Genomic DNA, 13,223 nt, shown 5'->3' on the forward strand with positions numbered 1-13,223 from the left:
TTTTTTTTCTGAAACGGGATCTCAAGGGAAGTTGGGGAGTGAGATAGGCTCAGCTGCTACTGCATCAGCCAGGGTTTTCCCTCGCTGAATCGGAGTTGGTTTTCTGCTCCACTCTCAGTACTATGACAGATCAATTAATTTAATTGATCTTGGCTTTGTGCATTTAGTTCCTGAGGGGGCATTTTTAAAGGAGTACGCCATTCATAATAACTCTGGTGGTCCAGGAAAAAAGATTAATGCAGTTATACACCAGTTATCATGCATACGAATTTGCTGAAACTTTATATTTATATTATCTTCACACGCGCAATTCTAATTCTATTTTTTAATTACATATTTACGTAATTGGAAATTTTCAAATTCGATTGCAAATTTCAAATTTTTAATGAACGGCGTAGGCATCTAATAAATTTCATCAGATGTCTTCATTGTATTGTGCAGTTTTTGCAATTTTATGAAAAAAGGTAAATTATGTATCAGTTATTGGGTAAAGGATTTGTTCATACGTGATAGGGAGGCTGGGGTTCATTCATCAGAATCAATTGATACTTTACATGGACATGATGGATGGGCTTGGTGCTGGCTATGAGTGTCCAAAAAAAGACTAGTTGATTAGGTTTGAGAATGATAATAATCATGAGACTTATATGGCGCTATAAAATCCAACTGGTTTCAGTCACATTATTACCCCTAGCTATTGGTATGGACATTCGTGGTTCAAGCTCTACTCTCTGGGAGTATCACAGGTCTGAGCTGCAGCTGCAGAGCGCTCAGGACCAACATTCATATTTTGCCATCTCTGCCAGCCAGGTACCATTTACTCCTGGGTGGAGAGAAGCAAGATCAAGTGAAGTTTGGGCAATCCAAAGCAAATTTATATGAAAGTTTTCAAAACGCACTCTTCCATCCAGCAAAGAGTAGCTGGACAACATTCCTAGAGATTGCATTGAGACACTCAGGTATAGAATAGAAATACCTGTAAGTTTCTAACAGAATCTTGTTTCCTTTTTCAGCGGAGAAAATCCACTCCCAAGAAGGTGACAGAAGAGGTGTCGACCTTCATCGAGGAATATGAAGACACAGGAAACAACAATACTGCTTATGGGGAGGGGTCAAAGGTCGTGGTGGGGGCCACGACGGGGGAGTCGTCTACTACTGATCATGACGTGAACTTAGATGGTGCTATTCAAAACTTAACCAAAGATGAAACAGAAAATACAGATAGTTATGTAACGGACGATAAAAGATTCCGACGGGAAGTTGATGATAATGCGACAGATGTAACACGTTTCATGCGTGAAACAGATTATGCCAAAGATTTGAAAAATTATGTGCCAGATGGAACAGATTTTAAACGCGAGTTAGAGAATTATTTAGCCAAAGATGGAACGATAGGGAAAGATGGATTGAATTTCCGGCGGGAAATTGAGAACTTTGCCAAAGATGGAACAGGTGATTTGAAAGGGACGGAAAGCTTTATGAAAGATGTTGAGAGTTATGCCAAAGATGTTGCTGAGAGATTCGTCGCTGAGGCGGGGTGCTATGATCGGGACCAATACCGGCATGGAGATCTCCTGCTCGGGAGGGGAGAAAATTGGGACGGGGTGGGTTTCAGCGGCGATGTGCGCGGGACAGGGACTTTCCCAGGCAACGGCATGGAGATGGACCCGTCGTTACAGATGGGTTTCGCCAAATATAAAATGTACGGGAAAGAACTTGAACGCGTCTCTGGTGGGAGTGCGCTGGAGAAAAGCTTGACAGTGAAAACGGACCCCAGTGTGCAAAGTGGGTTGTCGACGCCCCCGGGACAAAATGGCGGAAATAGCATGAGTAACGTTCACGTGTGCCCGTATTGCGATAAAGTGTTTCCATACAAGTGTCATTTACAGACGCATATTAGGACGCACACGGGCGAGAAACCCTTCAGTTGCGAGCACTGCGGGAAAAATTACGCCAATCGCAGCAAATTGAAGCGCCACATGCGCTCACATACAGGCGAGCGGCCGTACAAGTGCATCCACTGCAACAAGTGTTTTTCCCGCAGTGATAATCTCACCACGCATATCGTACGCACGCATCAAGGGTTGCGTATCTACTCGTGTGAGCTTTGCACTATGTCCTTCACGACGCTGAGTCATCTCCAACGACACGAGAAGACGCATTCGGGTTATCGCCCGTTCGCCTGCGTGCTCTGCGACCGGAAGTTCTCGCGACAGGACAATCTGGAGACACACGTTGCGCGGGTGCATGGCGCCGAGGTGGCCCCGGGGTCGGAGCTGACGTCGTCTGCTGATGTGATTGATGAGGACAGTAAGGATGCTGGTATCATGCCCAAGATGGAGAGAGGTAAGGGCGACAGTAGGACTGACTGCGTTATAGAGTCGGTTCTGGCGCTGAAAGTGATGTGTTGGTCTTGGAAATCGAACCCACAATATTGGTGTCATGATTCAGACGCATAGTATGTCAGGCAGAGGCTACAAAATTAGTGGAGTACGTTTTACATGCGTGTATGCTCAAAGAAAAGGTTGGGGGTAAAGATGTTTACGTACCAGAACTGTGTCCTTTATAAAGAGTGTCCTCAGTTGAGATCAATGTTTGATGCATTGGCAGTGTTGGCATTTTGAACTCGAAAATTTTGAAGAAGTAAAATTCAGCTTGTGAAAACTGCAGTTGAACCTCCTATTAAGGACACCCTCGGGACTGACAAGTGCTGTCTTCAATAGAGAGGTGTCCTGATTAGAGAGATCAAATAGAATGGAAACACCAAACTCTGGACCAAACCTAGTGTCCTTGATAGAGAGGTGTCCTGTAAAAGTTTGTTGACGAATAAATCTCTGCTTTGTTTGATATAGGTAATATTTTTGGATTGTGTGATTTATAATTGAAGAAGAATAGCAATAGCATGATATTGACTAGAAAATTGATTATTTTTCTTATGCTGTAGCATATATGATATTTCTCAAAAACGTTGCCAGGAACACGGATACGATATTCTTTTCTGGTTTTTAAAAATCGTTGGTATTGTGTGTGCGTCCATGACCTTTACGTCTAACGTGTAATCATAAACCTTGAAAATCAGCCAAGAATATTTAGTTGTGCCGATGCGGAGTATCGCCGATGTGTCATATGGCACATTTTCAAAAACAATACTTCAAAGTTTGAAGTAAAGCATTGTTGACATTTTATGTTACTCTGTTGAGCATTTGTCACAAATGATCCTAAAAATTAGAATACTGTAGTTTTCAATTTTGGATTTAGGTATCGTGACTATCTTTATACGGTGGACGTTTGTTGTAAATCAGAGTTCCAGTAGTGAAATCAGCCTTGCTAGTGAAAAGGACCTCAGAGCTGAGGGGAATAAATTACCCTTTAAGTCTTGCTACCGCAGGGTTTTGGCAGTGTATAGTACCCTTGGTCCACACCCGGTGTAGACTAGGCAGCCTGGATCCAAACTTGGCTTGGGAAAAATTTCATTGTAAAATAGCTAGCATTAGGCTACCACTCGATCAAAGTGACGAGATCTTTATTGATTCGAGTGCAGTGCTGCCATCTCGTTTCATCAGGCATAACCAACCAAAAACTTTTAAACGGGACCGAGGTGAACAATAGCACATTGGGAATATCTACCGGATCGGATACTGCAGGCTAATAGTATGCAGTGTACGGATCCAATAAGCACGATTACATGTCTGGTTGCAAAAGAGTTTAATAAATCAGTTGAATTTAAAGTTACAACATATCCTTGAAGATGGCAGTGTTACGCCACGGTTTTGGTCTACATTTTAGCTTCACCCATCGCGGTTTTGGTGTTACAACACTCTAAACTTCTAGCAGTATTACCTCCGTAGCCTCTGCCCATACCACTGAAGAAATACGTGTCATTATTAACTGGCTGTGTGACCTTATGTCCGTCGTCTGTCGATCGGTCTTGCCAGCGTCGGTCTGTCCGTCCGTCATCTGTCGACAATGGTGGCACATTTGCTCACTGCATGTTGAGTCTGGAAATTTCGGCCAATTTTGACCTAATTTTGACCCAGTTATCAAGTTTACAGAGGTCAGACTCTAAAAGTGTCATTGGTAGTGACACATTAAATATGTTATCATATTAAAAAGTCTGTTCCCAGGTGAGCACAATGTCCCCAGGACATTTCATTTGGTATGTCGCGCGCCTCTCCAAAATTTGACCTGATTCTGCCGTATGCAATGTACACTATGTGTATACGGTATATAAAACGGCATATGGTGAATCCATTTTTTGATCACACCGACCTCACTTTCCATGACCACTGCGCTGCAAATATGAACTGGATTTAAAAACAGCTCCACCTTGTTTGCCCTGTTATCTTCTCTGGACACTGCGTAAGTTACAACGCAATGCGTATTGTGGTTTTTGTATGAGACACAAAAATGCTACACTTGGCGATTTATCAGAACGCCAATCAAGCAATAGCGATGGTCAGTGGCATCACGCTAACTTGACTTACTTGTTACCATTGTATGAACAGTGATGACGTTTATGAGAGAGTTTTCACTTCAGTTTGAAATAAATTGCCTATAAATGCATGCTGTACTTTTCGTCAAGGTATTGACGCATGGTGTCTGTAAGCTGTGCAATGTCAATGCATTGAGTGGCAAAATGGTTTGCCAACGAATACCTCCATTTCATATCAATTCCTTGAAAAAAAGGCTTCGAGGCTTCTCCTGGTTTCTCAGCAGGATCGAACCCGGGCTCTATTGCATGATAGCCAGCGGTGTATCACTAGCATGACTAGGCTATGATTGAGGCACTTCACATGATTATAACTTTGGTGTTGTTTTCAGGTGAACTGACACCAGAAATGCCTGAGGTCAAGGAAGAACCCGTCGACTACACGTCACAGAAAGATACGAAGCAAGCGACCTCGTCCAAGAGGAAACGTGCGTGTCCAAGGAAGATAGAAGACAATCAAGTTATAATTGATGTTGACGAGGAGAGTGACAGCAGTGAATGGGACGTCGGCGATAACATAGGTGGGGCATGAGGTTGGGGAGATTGCTTGATGATATTTGGTCAAAAGGGCTTGAAATGTTCATGCGTGTGCCAGATTGTGGCTACACTTGGTTCTCCAGAAAGCTTTCTGAATAGGCTGGGTAATAATGTTTGCGATTGTCACACGCTTTAAGACCGTAGATAATACAGTGAAAAGCCTTAGATGAGAACTCGCTAATTATTGTTATCAAGTAGATCAGAAGATGATACGTCCCCAGATGTGACGAAATGAAAATGGTATATGTTAGAAATGGTAGAAATTTTATTTTTTATTCGCTCGTACGTGGCAATCTTAGAACTTAGTACTCTAAAGCAAAACGTTTTCAAAAAAATGCTCAAAGCTGAGTTTTTGTTTATCTATATGTCACCCTCCATACCTGGGGTAACTTGTAGGTGGCCCATAAACCTATTTGAATTGACATTGGTGTTGTTTTCAGGCGAACAGTGACCGATGTCCAAAATGCAAAAATATTTGCCGAAGTTCAATAGAACCTGCCTATCAAGGACTCACTCGAAACTGACAAGTGATGTCCTTAATGGAGAGGTGTCTTGATTAGAGAGGTCAAATTCAATGGAAATAGAGTGGTGTCAGCCTAAGAAGGTTCCAATGTAACTCTCAAGTTATTGTCTTTCCAGATGACGTGGGACAATCCACTCCACAGTTCGATGAGACCACGGCAAAAATGGATTCAAAAGATCTTCTCCAGTTAACCAAGCTGGGCGAGTATCGCCAGCTTGGGCCTTCTGGTGGCCTGGATAATGACCAATCTCTCCAGGAGGGGGCACTGAATCTTCAAACACGTACAGAGTACCAGGAATCGCCAAGTGAGGCCGGGTCCGACATTGTTGTCGGTCGACCCCGGTATCGCAGTCTCATTCCGGATGCCATGAAGAAGTCCGTTGATCGTCATGCATACAATGCTGGGATGTCAGGACCACGGATGGTCAGCGCCCAGATTCCAGTCAGCGGTAACGCCATGGCAACGAGTATCGCTCGCCGAAAACGCGGTCGGCCACCAATGGAAGATTATAACATGGAAAGTGGACCAAGCGCGAGAATCAATCCAGAAATAGACGCATTGCGGTACGAGATAATGGACGAAGACGGGTTGAATTCGTCGCGCGTCAAAGTCGAGACGATGGAAATGCGGGCAGCAGTCGATGTCCATATTTGCAAATACTGCGGCCAGCCGTTCGGGAGTTCACAACACTTGCTTGAGCATCTTAAGACACATTCGGAAAACGTCCACAAATGTCCGTTGTGTTTTGAGGAGCTCTGCACGCAGGGCGAGCTTCAGCAGCATTTGAAGCTCCACGCGGGACTCCCGTTCATCCCGAGCTCTCTCTACCAGATGCTATCCCACAATATGGAGAAGTTTCAGCAGGTCCGTGAAACGAGGGATCAAGAACGCAGCCGGGGAACTCCGCTGTTGTTCACCTGTAACATCTGCGACGCGACCTTCAAGACGGTCGATGCTTTGACGCGGCACAGTATGGAGCACAAGCCTACAGACATGGAGAAGAACTTCCCGTGCCATATCTGCAATCTGACCTTCGCAAAGGAGGAAGACTGCAGGAGTCACTACATCGTACATCACGGTGGGACGGATTTAGCGTGCAAGCATTGCACGGCAGTTTTCCAACGCAAGTCCGACTTAACGGATCACATCCAGAAGAAACACCGTCTTCACGTCTGCGATTATTGCGGGAAAAAGTTTGGCATGTTGAACAAATTACAGCGCCACCTCCGGCGCCACACCGGCGAGAGGCCGTACAAGTGCGAGCACTGCGCCAAGTGCTTTTCCCGCTCGGATAATCTCCAGACGCACGTGATGAGGATGCACGGCATCATCTCGGAGCCTGTGAGGTGCGACATGTGCGATAAGAAGTTCAACTCGACTGAATCACTCTCGGAGCATTATCGTATCCACACCGGAGAGAAGCCGTTTCCGTGCAAACTATGTGATAAAAGCTTCATGTGGATATCCGGTTTGAAGAAACACATGCAGACGCACTCCGGGGATGTGCCGTTTGGTTGCAAGTGCTGCAGTGAAAGGTGCGTATTACCGTAAACCACAAAAATTTGGCACCAATATGTCTTTTCGAAATTGTCCAGGAAAAAGATGGCCTTATTTGTTTTTGGTTCAAAATAATGATGTTCTTCACTTTCTTCTCTTTCAGGTTTGAAAACAATGATGATCTTTCCCATCACATGATTTCTCGTCACGTGCGCGCCGGCGATGGGGGGAAGTTCGGTTACGAAGGGACCAGTCCTGGGCTACAGGACCAAGATGATGATTCGTCCGACGATAGCATGGATAGCGGCGAGTTCGAGCAGCACTCCGTGCAGACCAAGGCTGGAGACTACGAGGAGCCGATGGACCTTACCTGTGACGGCCAGTCGCAGTCGAACCTAGACAGTCAAGATGCCCTCCCTACACACCAATCGAAATCTGGTATGTATCATCTTGCTACTTCAAATCGGGTATCTAACATCGGGTGACGTCAAAAGCGTAGGGTTGTCTCTGCCTGTGGCATGATTGGTGCAGATCATGATTTTCTTCACGCAAAATAATTGGGCGCATAAAAATGCAAATATGGGTGCATACATACACCTATGGTTCATGGCCCCTGCCCTGTACGCAGCCTATATGCCTCCATTAACACCACTCTCTTCTGTGCGTGCATACTAAATGGCTCCTCTCCAACATACAATGTTACATGATAGGCCTTTGGATGGTTTCTCAAATACATGTACACAAGGCCCTGCTGAAATTGGACCTCGCACACGAGCTTGTTGCAGTCAGAAAGTCATTGGCCTACTTCGTTCTGATATACAGTCAGACAAATTCCAGCAAGGCTTTCATCGAGTGTATTTTCAGCAGGATATCGAGAGCGTTGCTGACAGTTGGTGGTGACTTCTAGGGGGCATTCTCCCCCTCGTAGCTATGCACCTGGAAAAAAGACCTGCTCTGGGAGGATTCCTTTATAAAACTTCTTATTTATGATTTTCCATGTTCCCTTCCAGGTAACCCAGGCAGCGACCATATATGCAATTTCTGTACGGAGCACTGTGATTCTCTACCACAACTGGTGCTTCACTGTGACTTGCTACACAAAGACCAAAACAAGGAGGACCTATGGGGTAGCGTACTAGGGGCAGCGAAAAAACTCAATGGCGTGAACCACGGAGGCAAAGTCAAACTGTCGAGCCCTGGGGTACGCCGTGCTATAGACTTTGACCCAGTAGCCCTGCCCGGTCACAAGGAGGGCTTGAAGTTAGTGATTGGGCGGGATTATGGAAATTGGGCGGTGCATGCCAAGTTAAAGGCGGAACACAATCACGAGGAGGGCGGGAAAACACCCAACGCCAAAGATACTGCTGATTTAGACGGAGATACGAAGAGGAAAGTCAACGGCGGGAAAACGGAGATGCTGTCTCCGGCGAGTTTAGACGACACGGATTTGAATTTGAAGGAGTCGCCAGATTCTGGGAAAAGCGTGGCATCTCTGTCGGATTCTGCTGATCTACATTGTTCTCTATGCAATTACGATTTCGACACGAACGCCGAGATTTCCGAGCACATGGAAACTCATATCCTTCGTACGAGCTTTAAGACGCACGACTGCCAGTATACGTGCCGTCATTGTTTGCGGCCGTTCAACGATTCGTCGAAGTTCAAGGCGCATTTGAAGTGGCATTCTCGATGGAAACAGACGTGCGATATCTGCGGCTGTAAGTTTGACTCCCGCAGCAAGATGGAGCGTCACATGCGAGTTCATACAGGTACGCTCAAGTGACCTAGAAATATACTAATGCAGAGAAAACTCCTTTTGCTCTTCCTCAAATTGAATCTGCAAGGAGGAGTATTAAGGCGTGTAGCTTTTCGGGGTTACATTGAGTTCAGGGTGACATCGGGGTTGGTTTTTACACCAAAGCAATCACATCTCCTGAAATTCGTTACATCATTGTTATACTTACATTGACGTCATTTGCTCTGTTGGCTGGACGTCCCGCTTGATTTCATTCAGGTCACAGCTGTTGGCTGTTGCAAATTATGATTGATGAGAAATTATTTGACTCACTGCCTCATCTACAGGGATTCATCAAATGTCCTCTTCTTCATTCAAATTTGTTTCTGTTTCCAGGCGAGCGCCCATACGAGTGCTGCTACTGCCAAAAACGCTTCACGCGGACGGAGAATCTGAAAATGCACGTGATGCGCCTCCATGATGTCGCCGAACCTCTCATATGCAAATTTTGCGGGAACATGTATAAGGAGCGCGGGGACTATCAGAGTCATTGCGCAAATGAGCACATGGAGGACGAAGTGGGCTTGGACAGTTCAGGTACAGTATATGCTGCATGATAAAAATCTGTAACATATTTTGTTAGCATTTCTAAAGAGTTTGGGTCAAATGGAGGGCTTACGGTCCAAGAATGGTTTATTGATACAGCTTTGGAGTTTTAACTTAATTTTTTTTGTGCCTCAGTCGCCAGCAAATCTTTAAGCTGTTTTCCTTTCACAATGCAAGTTTTGATGATAATAATATATTGGTGAAGGCTTTCCTTCGGCGCAGAGCTTCCTTACTGGCTCTTGTAAGAATTTTGTAACTTTTATGTTATTATCATTAGGTTGTTTTGGGAAGGGCCTAATTAGTTACAAAATGTAAAACTTTCAGCATTTTTGCCACTCGGTGTCGTAATCAACGTTCACACAAACTTAGATTAGCGGAAACGTTTCAGTCCTTTTCTGTTTAGAAAAGTGTGACACTTATTTCACGTTTCATTTAGTTTTTCCCCTTCCCTATAGGTGGTGCTGTATTTCTTTTTCCAGGCATGTCTGGTGCCTCTGTCTCTGTATCAAAAGGTAACTTTAGCGCCCTCTGTACACGAGAGACCTTTTTTTTCTTTCATTTTTTTGTTGTGATTGAAAAGCTTGTGACAACCAGTATACACACACGTGACGAGTTTCATCGCAAAAGGAAATTTAGCCATATCCAATATATTGGAGTTAAACATCCAATATACCATGGTTTTGTACATGAAACGGGTCATCTGTCCTCGAAACTACAGAGCACTCCGCCAACGGTAAATCTGTTATGATAAAAAATGTCTTAAGATTTGCAATGCATTTTCAGTTTGATTTTCAGCCGTCTTCAAAATGGCAAAACTGGACATGGCCCCTTTGATCATTTTGCGATCAAACTCTTCTTTCTCCTTTAAAGTGTGGGGGGTTCCTGACCAACAGTACCTTTCCTCTTCCGACATTAAGTCAGGTAGTCATAGCATATGGCTAAATCTTCCTTAAACTTGCACTAGATAACTTCCTGGTCAAGTTACCAATCATTGTCAATATGTACCTTTCCTAAACTGGTATCCTACAAGTCCAAAGTGGATTTCGTGCCTTAAGGGTTGACCATAGGCAGCATCATTATGGCTGGAACTTGAAGTCCTAAAGCAATTAGAAAGCAATTGTGGCTATCATCTTCAAACTTGTGCTAGATAATGTCCCTGGTAAAGTTATCAATCCTTGTGAATACGTACCTCAAAATGATCCTTTCCAAAACTAGTAATCCTACTTTGTACCTTAAGGGTTGACCATAGGCACCACCATTTTGACTGGAACATGAAATCTACTCCAGTGATCACTTTGATCTTGGCCAACTTTGTCTCCACATTGAGATACTATGAGATACAAGTATCATACTGAGTGAAAATAAATCAGAACTAGTCATTTGCACGTGCTGCTTGCTGGCTTGCTTGGTTTGTGGGAATACATGCAAGAAAAATGGAAACAGAAATTTTTTAGGCCTGAATTATAGGCATAGTAGGACATGGGCCAAATCCAAGACGAGGTCATTCGTGACACAATTCGGCGGCAAAGTAAAAATACTCTTATCGTGATGAATTAAGTGATTACATCACATAATAATTATAAAGTTCCTACAAAAATATTTGCAGATATTCTGACTTTAAACATGAGATACAATGGTAAGAGCATTAATTTTAGTTCATCATTTCACTCCTAGGTGGCCAAACCTGCTTCTTTCAGTCCTTGCCACCTAGGAGGCAACTCGTGAACTAGAATCATTCCATCATTTAAAAGGTGTTGAAATGATTTTCTTGTTTTTGATGTCAATTTGAGTTTGGGAGCAACTATTTTTGTGGGAATTTCGATGTGAAGTAAGCACCTCCCTTATCACAATAACACTGACGATCGACTTTGCCACCCAAATGTTGTCGTGATTAAAAAACTTGCCCCCTTTTTGGATTTAGCCCACAGCCTGTAGGTTTCGTGCTTCATTTGCGGATTGGGTTAGAACTAGAAACAAAAAGCATGAGCAGGTAGTAAGCAGAGCATGTGATTGGTTGATTCATATACAAGTGGTACCATCTATAAACTGAGTAAATTGCCAAATGTTTCTCAGATTTTGCGAATATCAACTGAGATTTGTGATTTTGCCATTTAGCTGTCCTGTTGTATGCTTCAGTGAAATGCCCGATGTTAAAATTTGGTTGTGTAGTTTTTTCTGTTGACTTTTCACTTTATACATATCCCATGATGCAGTGACTGTGAAGATTTGTTTAGCTGTACGAATTGATAATTACCATGTGGAATCTGTAGCAATCTCTCTGAGGGGCTCCCACCTCTACGAGTGACACCCACATCACCGAGCAAATCCAACCTCAGACGGCAGGCCTCTTCTAAACCGTGCCCTTGTGTTGACTGTACATCCAAAACCAGTTTAAAGGTGGCCTTCCGTCGGAGGTGGGATTTGCTCAGAGAGGTGGTTGGCCTTGACTCAGAGAGGTGAGAGACCCACGGAGATGCTGTTGCTGATTTCGAAGGGTGATTATGGAGTAAACCCTGAGAAAATGGAGGCTGTCGTGATCATTGTTTTCCCAGGCTGGAGTGACGTCATTGTGCTATCTTTGTAACATCATCATATGACGACATTGCTTCGTGTTATCACGACGCAAAGTGCACACTGGATTTCGGAATGATATTCGAATTTGTGGTTGATATCCTTAACCCAGGCCTACTTGTTAATAAACTTGGCGTAATTTACAGAAAACCACCTCGTCTGTTTAGAGTGATAACACCACACTCGTGATTGTCATAGCCTCAGAAACCCACTTGCTCTTTCTTAATTCCATATATTGGGAAGCAGTCATCGTCTTGACCAGTACGCCCAGGGCCTTTCGAGCAAGGAAAGGGGGGGGGGGGGTCCACACAAGCGATTCTTGTTTCTCACTTGGTGGGGTCATTTGCTTGCCCTGGCATAGACACCAGACATAAGGAACCTCACTTTTAAGTCTCATTCAAATGTCTGTGGTCGCGTGGGTTTCAGGGCTAAGACAACCACTCTTGTGATATTTCCAGAAGGTAGGTTTTTGGTAGTTGATCGTATAAATTCTTCTTCTTGTATGCGACCAGCAGTATAAGTGTCCATTGTTATCTTTCAGATGGCGAAGACAAGTCAATGCCGACAATGGTAAAACATGTGTCACAAGACCAGAAAGTCAAGATGGAGGATTTGAAGCCTGTGGTAATAAATGGTACGTTTCGAACATCTCATCTTCTGCTCTTTTTGCTTTTCTGAGCATTTGCAAAATCTGAGTTTAGTGCCAGTTAGAAGATGGCCCAGATCCTCTCTCTTTTACCAGTATAGATTATCTGTACTGGTAAAGGTTATTACCTTCATACTAGGCATCTGTTAAGATACCTGGAATGAAGGTTTCCTTAGCCGAGTTGGGATCCAGGCTGCCCGGTTTATACAGGGTGCAGGCCAGGGGTATGGTACACTTCCAGAACGCTGCTATAGGCAGAGTTGAGTGCCCAGAGGCTCTCTTTTACAGTCTTTGTCTACAAATTGTTGTGTGTCCATTTTGCAGATCTGAAGTGCGTGTTTTGCGAGGCGACGTTTCCGAGTGTGACAAATCTGACTGAGCACATGGTGTGTCATTCAGATGTCCCTCCCGATCGACTGAAGGATGCTGTTCGACTGGTGGTTGTCAAAGCAGAAAAGGAGGAACCCAAGGTTTGTACTGAAAAAGATTATCTCTTCACCATGCCCATATTCCTGTGGTTCTGGGCTTCTTTTGTCTTTGGCCTTGACTTGCCATTTCCTGCTCGGTTCCTGAGTTTCGTCAGTCTTAATCCATCCTTTGTTATCCTTGTTAAAGTTG

The 13,223-nt window shown here is 44.1% G+C and overlaps 1 protein-coding gene across 3 annotated transcripts in view; it reads left to right on the forward strand.

The window, feature by feature from the left end:
• The first annotated feature begins 1,634 nt into the window (after positions 1–1,634).
• Positions 1,635–13,223, forward strand: part of LOC135498794 (zinc finger protein 91-like) — a 32,116-nt gene continuing 20,527 nt past the window's right edge. For 2 of the 3 annotated variants that reach the window (XM_064789244.1, XM_064789245.1), the window contains exons 1-9: positions 1,635–2,346; positions 4,822–5,010; positions 5,666–7,085; positions 7,211–7,485; positions 8,058–8,816; positions 9,179–9,379; positions 9,868–9,900; positions 12,501–12,593; positions 12,930–13,075. In XM_064789244.1, the coding sequence (XP_064645314.1) occupies positions 1,656–2,346; positions 4,822–5,010; positions 5,666–7,085; positions 7,211–7,485; positions 8,058–8,816; positions 9,179–9,379; positions 9,868–9,900; positions 12,501–12,593; positions 12,930–13,075 (3,807 nt within the window). In that variant the 5' untranslated portion in view covers positions 1,635–1,655. The remainder of the gene's footprint in view (positions 2,347–4,821; positions 5,011–5,665; positions 7,086–7,210; positions 7,486–8,057; positions 8,817–9,178; positions 9,380–9,867; positions 9,901–12,500; positions 12,594–12,929; positions 13,076–13,223) is intronic. The other variant, XM_064789246.1, reaches the window with a different exon arrangement.

Source organism: Lineus longissimus, chromosome 14 (assembly GCF_910592395.1).
Source record: "Lineus longissimus chromosome 14, tnLinLong1.2, whole genome shotgun sequence".
NCBI classification, from domain to species: domain Eukaryota; kingdom Metazoa; phylum Nemertea; class Pilidiophora; order Heteronemertea; family Lineidae; genus Lineus; species Lineus longissimus.